At 33.9% G+C, this 12,040-nt stretch overlaps 2 protein-coding genes across 2 annotated transcripts; both read left to right on the top strand.

The window, feature by feature from the left end:
- Positions 2,929–3,852, top strand: LOC109229906 (zinc finger MYM-type protein 1-like). The gene is made up of 2 exons (XM_019395453.1): positions 2,929–3,412; positions 3,620–3,852. The coding sequence occupies exons 1-2, from the start codon at positions 2,929–2,931 to the stop codon at positions 3,850–3,852; spliced, it is 717 nt and encodes a 238-aa protein (XP_019250998.1).
- On the top strand, positions 4,029–4,702 carry LOC109229905. Its single transcript, XM_019395452.1, has 2 exons — positions 4,029–4,490; positions 4,541–4,702. The coding sequence occupies exons 1-2, from the start codon at positions 4,029–4,031 to the stop codon at positions 4,700–4,702; spliced, it is 624 nt and encodes a 207-aa protein (XP_019250997.1).

Here is a 12,040-nt window from a genome sequence, read left to right as displayed (position 1 = left end):
AGAGTACTTCTTGAAACCTTTCTCTCTGTACTGCTGTTGCAAGACCATATTGGAGGCATGAAACGTTGTGAACGTTTTTTCAAGCATATCATAATCAGTGATAGTGTCTCCACAGAGTTTCAATTTAGAAGTAATTCTGAACATCGCAGAATTATATTCAGAAACAGACTTAAAGTCTTGGAGCCTCAGATGAGCCCAATCATATCGTGCTTGTGGAAGAGTGACCAACTTTAAGTTGTCATATCTTTCTTTTAAGCCATTCCACAAAATAAGTGGTTCTTTGACTGTGAGATATTCAATTTTCAACCCTTCATCAAGGTGATGGCGCAAGAAAATCAAGGCCTTAGCACAGTCTTGGGTGGATGCTTTATTTCTGTCTTTAATGGCGTCTCCAAGACCCATGGAATCTAAATGGATTTCAGCATCCAACACCCATGTCATATAGTTCTTGCCCGAAATTTCAAGGGCAACGAACTTTCTTTTCATAATGTCAGTCATAATTAAAAAAAGGAGAAAAATTACCTTAATCTTCTCAAAGAGCTTCTTGAGACGGTAGAGTCTCGTGCTGATAACGTGTTATAAAACAATAAAAGAAGAAGAGCAATATTGCAGAGAAAGAGAGAGAGGGAATTCTTATTGAATTTTTGGGATGATTTACAATGGAATAGAACCCTCTATTTATAGGGAGATGTTGACTTAGCCACCAAGTAATAAACCCTAGAATCTCTCTAAATATGGACATTCACCATAAATAGAATTCTATTTATAACAGATAATTATTTATTGAGTAATTGTTTTCGAGATAATTTTACACTCCTTCCCAGATGGGGTAGTTTTACTAGCACGGAGTTTAAGAAAAAAGAAGAATATTTTTGAAACTTGTGGTCTTAAAAGCTTGAGGGGCAAAAGCTTTGTGGGGCCATGACATTTGTGTGGTTATAAAAGCTTCTCATTAACGGTAAAATGGAAAAAATGAAGAGTTTAAAGTTGAATTATTTTCAAATTTACAAATGTGTCATTTATTTTGAAACAGATTAAAAAGACAAGTAGCTTATCTAATTTGAAACAGAGGGAGTAGTATTAATTATACTTTTTTTTGTTTAATCATTTAATATGAGAGTCTTTCAATTAATTTGATTAATTTGTATTCGTAATGAATACTATATAAAAGACACTACTATTCCCTCTATCTCATATTACCAGTCGTGGTTACTAAAAATAGTTGTGTCAAATTATTTGTCATTTTAAAAGTTTAAGACAAAATTACTTATTTTTTCGCTTTTTACCCTTAGTAATAATTATTCTTGAAGACTACAAACACTTCTACTATGCAGGGGCAGAGGTACAGTAGTGGGTGCGGGTTCGGGCGAACCTAGTGATTTTTTCCGAAATCCTGTATTTGTATTGAAAAATTTACCACATCTATATAAATATATCATGCTGAACCCAGTAACAAAAGAGGTCTGGTTTCAATAGTGAGGGCTGTGGGTTTGCTGGAAAAAGATGTGGGTTCGAATCCCGTTTAAAGCAGTATTTTATTTTATATTTTTTTACAAATTAACTGAATGATGATGTTTTCTTCTGACTTTCCTCTCAACAGACACTAAAATAACATTATTTAATAAATAAAATATAACAATGTGTTCTCTTTCTAATAAACAAAGAACAAAACCTCCGCCCCTGTTAAACGACACACGTTTTCTTCCAATTTCCAAATCAAAAAAGCTAGGGTTATGCTGTCTCTGTTGATTGAAAATCACTGGTACCCCAAATCCACAATCTGCCTCCGCCTCTAACTCTCCACTGTGTATCAGTGTATGCATGCTCTTCTCCCTTAGAAGTTAGACCCTTCTTAGTTCTTCCTTCTTCAATTCTTATTTTCTGATTTTTTGCTTCATGTTTTTATCTTATATATTTGATAATTTATGCAAAATTTGATTTTTAATCTTTGATTTTTATCGAGAATCCAATTTACATTAATTAGCTGCTCTTATTCATAGAGGAAAATAGGCAAATATCCCTTATTTTTTAACGTCTCTGTCTCTGGCTTGTTTTGAATTCGTTAAGAGATTATGGAATGAAACAACAAGAACGCATTTTACCAAGTATTTAACATTTGGTCATAGAAAATTAGGACTACAGTTATGAATAATTTTATTTTTATAAGGCCAACATTTCGGCAGTTTCGGAATCTAACAGGATTATTTACTTTGTCTAATACTTGATGAGATTTTTTATCAAAGGATTCCATTAGTAACTGAATTAATTGATTGACTGTAAGTTCAAGTTAGAGATTGGTAATTCAACACCAACAACATAACATCAAAGGAGATAAAGAATAGTTTGTTATAACATTTTGAAACATACAACTTCAAGTGAATTTGTGTTTTGTGATTTTTAGGTTTTTCTAGAAAAAGTCGGTTTGATCACGAGTTTTTACAAAGCTCAAGCTTCTACAGCTTCTTCTAGCTCTCCTTTGACAAGTTCTCCATGTCCAGTTATTAATAATAATATTAATCCTTCCCAAGCATCAGATAAAGTGTGGGATTACGAGCCCGATTCTGCTAAAAGAAAATCAATTTCAGAATGTCCTCCTAATTTACGTGACCGTGTAAGGAGAAATTATATACAAAATGGGCCTTGTCAACCTCGTGGTTTTGTCTTTCCAAATAGGGATTTTGGAGGAATAATACATCACTTTAATCTTGAATGGTTTAAAACTTCATGTTCTCAATGGTTAGAATATAGCATTAAACAAGATGCAGCATTTTGTTTATGTTGTTACTTGTTTAAAAATGAGGTTGGAGGATATGGAAAAAAAGTAGGTGATGCTTTCATAACAGATGATTTAGAGGTTGGAATAAAGGTTTAGAAAGACTTAAAACACATGTGGGTGACGTGAGTAGTGTTCATAATCAATGTTTCAAGATGATGCTAGATTTAATGAACCAAGCACAATCCATTCTAACTTCTTTGGACAAGCAATCTGAGAGAACTAAAAGTGAACATCGAGTTCGTTTGAATGCTTCAATTGATGTGATAAGGTATCTTTTGAAAGAAGGAATTTCTTTACGGGGCCATGATGAGAGTATAACTTCTACTAGAAGAGGCCATTTTTTAGATCTCTTAAAATGGTATGCAGATAGGAAGGAATGTGTGAAAAATGTGGTATTAGAAAAAGCTCCAAAAAATAACACCATGACTTCTCCTGATATTCAAAAAGATATTGTGAATTCTTGTGCAAAAGAAACGGTGAAAGCAATTATTGAAGACTTGAATTGGAATTTTTTTGGGATATTAGTTGATGAGTCTAAGGATGTCTCTCATAAGGAACAAATAGCTCTTGTTCTGCGCTATGTCAATAAAGAGGGTGAACTTATTGAGCGATTCCTTGGTCTTGTTCATGTTAAAGGTACAACTGCACATGCATTATAAAAAGAGATATATTCTTTGCTTTTACAACATTCATTGAGTTCATCTCTAATACGGGGACAAGGGTATGATGGAGCTAGTAACATGCAAGGAAACATCAATGGTCTTAAAACTTTGATTCTGAAAGATAATCCTTCGGCACATTGCATACATTGCTTTGCTCATCAGTTGCAATTAACTCTTGTAGTTGTTGCAAAGAAACACCATGATGTAAATAATTTTTTTGACATTCTTGCTAATGTTTTGAATGTTGTTGGAGGTTCTTATAAGCGTAGGGAGATGCTTAGAGATGATCAAGGTGAACAATTAGACGAGTTATTAGTGCTTGGTGAAGTTCATACAAGAAGTGGATTAAATCAAGAACTTGAGCTTCAAAGACCAGGTGATACCCGTTCGGGATCTCACTTTAAGACATTGTAACTTTATTTCTTTATTCTCATCAATTGTTCATATACTTGGAGTTCTTGCAAATGAGGGGTTCAAATTTTCAGGAGAAAGCATTAGTCAAAAGTCTAGTGGAAGATATAAGATCTTATGAGTTCGCTTGTATATTACATTTGATGTTAAAGTTATTGGCAATTACATATGATTTGAATATGGCCCTACAAAAAAAAGATCAAGATATTGTTAGTGCAATGAAACTTGTTGATTTCACAAAGAGGCAATTGCAAACAATGAGAGAATCTAAATGGAATTCTTTGATAGAAGATGTCTCTTCGTTTTGTGATAACAATGGTATTGCAATCCCAAAAATGGATGAGAAGTATGCACTTGGAAAGTCGAAGCGTAAAAGCTCAACTGTTACATATTCCCATCATTTGTATTTAGAGGTTTTTTATGCTGCTATTGATTTACAACTTTTGGAGCTTAACAGTCGTTTTAGTGAAGTGAATACTGCTCTGCTTCTTGGTATGGCTAGTTTGAGTCCCGATGATTCTTTTGCGAATTATGATAAAAACAAGATTATGAAACTTGCTACATATTATCCAAATGAGTTCACTGCTTCTAAGCTTGAAGATCTTAGTTATGAGCTTGACAACTATATTGAATGTGTGCGAGTAATGACAATGCATTCTCTAACTTGAAAGGGCTTGGTGATCTGTCAAAGGCATTGGTTAAAACAAATATTCACAAGACATGGGGACTTGGTTATTTGCTTGTGAAGCTGAGTTTGATATTACCCGTGGCTACTGCAACGGTTGAAAGGGCTTTTTCTTCAATGAATTTATCAAAAATGATTTGCGAAGCAGGATTGGTGATGACTTTTTGAATGATTGTTTAGTTTGTTTTATAGAGGATGAAGTATTTGAAAGTATATCTAATGATGCTATCGTTGATCGTTTTCAAAACATGACAACTCATCAAGAGCAATTGAAATGATAATGTTTATATTCATATATTGTGTTTGTCTTTCGTTACTTTTTAAATATATGTTAAATATAGATACTCATTCTTTAGTTAGTTTGATATTGTATATTAGTTTTAGGTCATAGTCTTATTTTAAATTTTAGAACCCACTCACTCCAAATCCTAGCTTCGCTTCTGCTATTATGGATAACTTTGTTCAAATACCAACGAAAGAAGATTAAATATTAAGACATAAATTAGGGTAAAGTAATCACAATCTTATCCTAATTATTTTTTGGTAAGGGGTATGCACAAGAGAATGATGACAGATAAAATGGAGGGAGTAATAGACATTAGTGTGCTTAAAAGTTTGAAACCAGATATGCATTGTGAAGTTGCTGTGCGGCAACGGCGTCTAGCGTAGGGAGTGGGTAAGAAAGTGAAGACTTTTTAGCTTAGTATGCTGGAGCGCCAACGATCTCTGGAGTCTATAGCCTCGGGTCTCTGATTCTCCATTTCTCACTGGTGTAATTATTGTCCTTTCTTGAAAAAAATAATTAATTTGAGGACTGACTCCCATACTTGCAATAAATGATAATGCTTGTTCATTTGAAGAGTAAATGTGTTCTCTGAATTCACAGTATTAAATTTTAGCAGCAGTAGAAAACAGGTGACCTTGGGATTTGCAGAGTCCAAAACTCAAAAATCCCTCAATTTTCTTTTTTTTTTTTGTACTTCTATCTTAGATAACAATAAAATAAATTGCTAGAAATATGAGTTGATCTATGTTACTTTTTTTTGAAACATGAGATAAAAAGAAAATTTAAATTAGACATAAGTCTTGTCGAATACTGAATTGTCCTTAACCTTCACGTTTTGATTACTTTGTGTATTTCAGTATTTGGATTGGATTAAATAATTAATACGGTCTATATGGAAATGACTAATGTAGCGAACCATATGCCAGAGTTATTATCAATTATAAGTCATTTTTGGCAAGGTTTAGTTCCATACATGTAAAACACAATTTTGTTTGACAATGCTAAGTACTCTCCAAATCATGAAGACACATATAATAAAAAGTCAAGCCCAAAAAAACAGTTGATCTTAGCATCAACTCATTAATCAAAATGGAATTATTGATCTATCTTTTTCAATTATGGTGTACTTTGGAAATAGTAAATAGTAGTTGCAGCAAAATCAAGTGGCCAAAGGCTTTACTTAATTAACGATTTTTGGCTGGACTAAAAAGAAGATAGTAAATACATATGGTTGTGGTAATTAGTGCTATCTTAACCACAAATATCATATGGTTGTTGTCAAACTATCTTAATCTATATTATGCATGGTAGAAAAGCCAAAAAATTGTAGGAAGTCCTTACATAGAATATAATTATTGTTAATCAAATTAGTATGTTGTACTAGTAATTATTTTCATTTTTTCTCAAAAAAATCTTGGAAATCTTTTCCTTGTATCATAGACTCCAAGCAATACGGAGCCATAACTAGGAGCTGCTCTTGATTCCCATCATTCGTTAAACACTTGATAAATTTTAATTAGAGTCTTTATAATTGATAATTAATTATACCAATAATTATGTTTTCAATATAAAGGTACATATTGAGTGAAGTGCTGGTGATAACGGTGTGAAATATAATTATGAAATTACCATCAATAATCAAACAAAGAAGAGTTTTACTGAGCCAATGGAAACACAATATATTAAAACCGAAGCCGGAACAGAATTTAAAATCAATATATACTACCACTACCAGTCTTAACGGTAAGATTTAGCTTTTAAAAATGTAGAAATATAGCTAGCTAGAATGTGAGATATGATTTAAAATGAAATAACTTGAAAGTGACATCCAAATTGAAATATGAAATGTTAGCCCAAAAATATTGTTCGGCATTCTCTATCGTTTTGGAGCCGAGAGTCTATCGGAAACAGTCTCTTTACTTTCATAAGATTGGATAAGGTCCGGGTACACACTATCCTTCACAGATTCAATTTATGAGATTACACTGAGTTTGTTGTTGTCGTTGTAGGCATTGTCTCTGTCGTAGAACTGGACCTATATTAAATTAATTAAAATGGAACAAGTTTCCTGCAAATAAGCTTGTACAACTTCAGATATGTTTTAATTAGAATCATGTAAATTGGATTATATATCTGTCTTCTCTATCTCTATTCGATGCCTTAGCGATTTGCAAGTTGAGCAAAATACTATTTGTATATTAAGCAGTTGGAAGGTGAAATATTTATACCAATAGCATTTCAAATAATAATTGTTTTAAAAAATCTATTTGATTTCCGTCAAATAATCTGGCATCCTATGGCTTCTTCTTTATTTATAGTGTGCTACTCCAGAGTATAAGAAAAAATTAATAGTATAGTTGAATGAAATTGCTGGCAAGTTACACACATCGCATTAAAGAAGTTTACATGATATAAAACATTTAATACCTACGAACTAATCTAATGAGCTTCATCCACTCATTCTGTGAAAGGCACAACAATTGAAGTGCTTACGTTTATCATTGCAATTTAACTAATTATTGACATTTTATTAATTACTCTGTTTTCGATTTATAGCTACTCGATACAAATAATTACTTACTGTTAGTATATGTCAACTTAACTTAATGTGTAAAAGTTCTTATAATATGTTCAAGTACATAGCATAAACTCTAAAATATAGAAGGAAAAACTCGGAGGTGGAGGGATTAAGTGAGTTATTCCGGAACAAAACTTGGATAATATCTATATTGTATTTGATTGAGAATATTAATTAAAACTAGGATAAATTTTACACTGCAATCATGAAATTATCTATTCAATATAAAAGATGGAATAACTAACCATGGATATAGTTTCAAAATTTTATATTTTAGGGTGTGTTAGGTATAACGGAAAATATTTTCGGTGGAAATTATTTTCTTGGTAAACAAGTAGTAATCTTATTCATTTTTCGGTGTTTGGTACGCAAATTAAGGAAAATAACTTCTCAAGAGTATTAATAAATAATCTAGATATAATAAACATGAAGCCATAAACTTTCAAACCAACAACCTTCCGAATCCACAAATTCCATAAACTTTCGAACCGCTAAACTTTCGAAACTGCGGAATTTTGAACCCGTAAACTTTATATTTTCTAAACCCGTAAACTTCCAAACACATAAACCTCCGAACTCATAACTTTGGTACTTGTAAAATTTTGAACCTTTAAACCGATATAAAAAAAAACTAAAACTGAAAAATATAATTTAAATTTTTTTTTCGGGGGGGGGGGGGGGGGGGGGGGGGGCAGGGGGCTGAGGGTAAGGGAGTAGGGGGAGAGTGGGGATGGGTGGTGTAGAAAAACGAAAAAAACAGAAATTTGAAAAATTGCAAAGAAAAAAATAAGGTAAATTTTTTTTTTTTTTGCGGGAGGAGGGGGGTTGGTGGTGGGGGGGGTAGGGGTGGGGTGGGGTGGAGGGGTAGTAGGGTGTGATAACAGAAAAACTAAATTAAAAAAAAAAAAAAAAAGCCTTTTTTTGGAGAGTGGGTGGGTGGGGGGGGGGGGGGGTTGGTAAGGGTGGGGAATGTTGAGAAGGAGTTTTGGAAAATGTTTTCCCGTCTCTTGATAAGGAAAATATTTTCCTAAAAAAGGAGGAAAATGAGTCGATAAGGAAAATATTTTCCAAAACATTTAAGTCAACCAAACATAAGAAAATTAAAAAATATTTTCCGGAAAATATTTTCGTTCGTACCAAACACATCCTTAGTATAACCTCGTTTTGAACCAAATAACCCCTAACAGATTAAGAAATTATAGGCTGTAGCCGAAAGTTATCGGACGCAACGTCTGTGTCATTACGCAGCCGACTTTGTGCCTCTAACCCAATCCGAGTAAAATTAAAAATCCATAATTGAATAAATTAACAAATCGCCAGCACTTAATGTTAAAATACTAAAGAAAACTTATAGTTAGAGGAGTCCCAGATATAGAAAGTGGCCAGGTTGATGGACCCACGTGATGGGCCCATTTAAAATGGGACCCGGTTGGAAAGTTTATACGATGCTGTCTGCCACGTGGTCAACATAGGGCCTACACTATCGCTACTATCAGCTGATTCAATTTAATTCATAGTTCCCTCTCAAGTGACTTTTTCTGAACAGAAACATTATAATAAGGAAATAGTACAAAATACAAAGTAAACTAAAATAAAATAACCTTCCACTCATTATTAATCAATAATGCCCTTACCTATCGAGTTAATGCTTAATAATTCACGAAATGATATAGCTTTTATTTTAATCTAGCGTAATGCACCAACCTGCCATTGGCACGTGATCACGACCTGAACTTGCCAGTATTATTTTTTTCTCCTTATCCCTCTTTATTACAGTATTTGATTGTGATTGAGTCAAACTGTGGCCCCTTTTCAACAATTTCTCATACTGTAGAATTCTTCTCTTACATTAATTATTGTTTTGAGGTTAATGTTATCTTGGAAAATGTGGTTCACTGCAGGTAGATCTAACAAATGTGTAAATCAAGTTACGTATTTGAACTCCTATTTCTTTGAACATTTAATCTAAAATCTTAAATTAAATGCATGGTTGAGTGAACTCAAGATTATATACATTATGCATGCACTGACGTAACATACTCGATATGAGCGAATGCTCTCCTATAGTCAAAGGTGTCTCAAATGCCCGACCGATTCTAGAATTCACAAATAAACCTGATACGTATTTATAACGGTAATAGAGAACTTATCAAAGGGTAACTTTTACAACATATGATAGGATTCAAATATGAATCCAAACCCTTATGGGTTTTTCAAATGAGGTTCACCTGAATTTCTTTTGTTGAAAACTTGTAAAAGATGTAACTTTCCAATTTCAGAGTCAATTCTCTATATGATCATTCGTATTATAAAAATTACTCAAGAAACTCATTTCTTTTTTGGACAATAAGATCACACATGTTCGCCTATATATCTCAAAAGGTCACTATCACACTCTCTCACTAAAATTATTTGTCATGTGATTTAAAATGCCTATTTATACAAGACCTATTTTGTAACCCAAAACAATTCGATCCAAGATCAAAAATATATGTAAAATGACTGTTTTTCAAGGACCATTTTCCAAAAACTTATTATAATAATGGTTGATCACGCCCAACTATGCCTTATAAAAAGGACAATGCGAACGTTGCAAATATAACCTGAGTATTGTGCCCAGAGTCGAATCCACAGAGAATTAACCTATCAATCACTATCTTTAGACCTACTAAACTCTTTAGAATCAATTTCCCAAACGTTGAGAATCACAGTTGATGGTGCTTTTAATAACTAAGATTAACAGTAACTAATAGCTACAAATTAAAGATGCTAAGTTGTAAACAATAATGAGAAAGTGCTAAGGTAATGATTTCCCCTATTGATGGAAGTCCTTCTGTTTATGCTTCATACAAATTTACCAACACATCTCTATCAATCATGAACGCTCTTCTTATCGTAAATCTCTCCCGAGTAATCACAGTAATTTACTAGTTGCACTCTCCCGAGATACACTAGCTTGCTTTATTTAACACAATTCACTTTAGATTATACCCAAGGCTTCGTTATCCCTAATTCCGCCTTTAAACCCTCGGTTATTGATCCCTCATATACTTTGGGAGTGGTGTTGTTCAACAATTACCTAAATATGCACTCTCTCCCGAGTTATGCACACTAAATAGGCACAGCTAATTGAGGATCCTGTCAATTAACTACAATAAACACATAGTTGAACAAATAGAGATTGGAACTAGCAATTTGTATTCACATAAACAAGAAGTTCATCCCCCAATAGGTTCCACCAAAACCTTAGACAAAGGATTTAGCTACTCATGACTATGGGTAAACAAACTAAAACAATATTCATCATAAAACTTGCAAGAAAAATCAAAGAAAAGAAGAAAGATGTTTTGGGTGATCTCTCACAATTGTTTTCCTTGCTAAAATATTCTCCAATACCATCCTTGCCTCCTTTGGGCGAAGTCTAGTATTTAAAATAGGGTTTTGGGCTAAAAATCCCGTATTTTGCACTTAAGTCCCTGAACTTTTCCGCCTCTGCCGCGGTTCTGCCGTGGTCGCGGTCAAACCGCGGCCACACACCTTCTCTGAATCTCAACTTATCCGCGACCGTCTTCTACCGCGGTCGCGGTGGAACCGCGGCAGTCCTTCTTCAGGCTTGGCTTGAGCTGCTTCGCTTGGCTCATTTGGCAAAATTTTACGATTGACCTCTTTTTCTCCATATTTGATCCCAAAAGTACTCCATAGCCTTCTCTTGTCATATATCACCTGCAAAGCATGAAAAGCACTAATCAGAGCATTTTATTATCACTTTTATCATCAAAACTATACAAGAAGGTAGTTCTTTAGGGCCTAATTATAGTTAAATTCACCTATTATCAACACCACACACTTAAACCTTTGCTTGTCCTCGAGCAAGTTAAACCACACTTCTAGGCCTAACCGTTGGATGCATTGCCCCAAGTTTATGCCACACCCACCATTATGAACGAATAACCTAAGCAGTGCAACAGTCACCCTCAGATGCAGACTCTAAAGCCATGACACACTCGTGCTTACTCTAGTTACTCTAATAGAGGTGAAAACTCACTTTTTCTTCCTGAGTCACATGCCCGCACATCACAAATATGAGAGAAGTTCCACAAACATAAAATTAAGCAACAAGGAACCATAGATAGACAAAATTCACTCACTCTCAGCAAAGAACATTCACATGCCATACAGATACACCATAGGCTTGCCCCTAGTGTAATACTCTACTAATCGAGCTGTTCAGTCAAAGATCAAGAGGTCTTTATTTGGTTGTAATGTAGGCTAAGGGACGGGTAGGATATATTTGGATATATTGACTAACCTCCCTAAGCACTTTTAATACAAACTTCCTTTTGTTTCAATTTCCATGTTCAGCCCAATCGTTCTTCCACATTTTGTTTCATAGTTGCCCCCCACTTTTCTTTAGGTGCACTGGCCTTTTTCTCTTTTTTTTTTTTTTTTTGTTTTCTTCATCTCTCTCTTTTTTTTAACAGCCATTGCACCATTCAAGTATTTCTTTCCTGATTTCCCTTTTTCCACTCCCCTACTACCCCACACTTTGACTTTTGTATGTTCTTTAATAATTCGTGCTTCTAAGAGGTGCAGGTTCAAACAGTCAAACTACTCAAACACAGGGATGTAGGTTATTATAGGG

Source organism: Nicotiana attenuata, chromosome 7 (assembly GCF_001879085.1).
Source record: "Nicotiana attenuata strain UT chromosome 7, NIATTr2, whole genome shotgun sequence".
NCBI classification, from domain to species: Eukaryota; Viridiplantae; Streptophyta; class Magnoliopsida; order Solanales; family Solanaceae; genus Nicotiana; species Nicotiana attenuata.
Note: the sequence above shows the minus strand (reverse complement) of the source record. Positions and strands in the feature narration are given on the sequence as shown.

Excerpts from the sequence above, each read along its gene's own strand:
- LOC109229906 (XM_019395453.1), top strand. The coding sequence starts at position 2,929 with ATGATGCTAGATTTAATGAACCAAGCACAATCCATTCTAACTTCTTTG. Across the intron at positions 3,413-3,619 it reads TGGTCTTGTTCATGTTAAAG|TTGTTGCAAAGAAACACCAT; the intron begins GTACAACTGCAC and ends TAACTCTTGTAG.
- LOC109229905 (XM_019395452.1), top strand. The coding sequence starts at position 4,029 with ATGGCCCTACAAAAAAAAGATCAAGATATTGTTAGTGCAATGAAACTT. Across the intron at positions 4,491-4,540 it reads ACTATATTGAATGTGTGCGA|GCATTGGTTAAAACAAATAT; the intron begins GTAATGACAATG and ends GATCTGTCAAAG.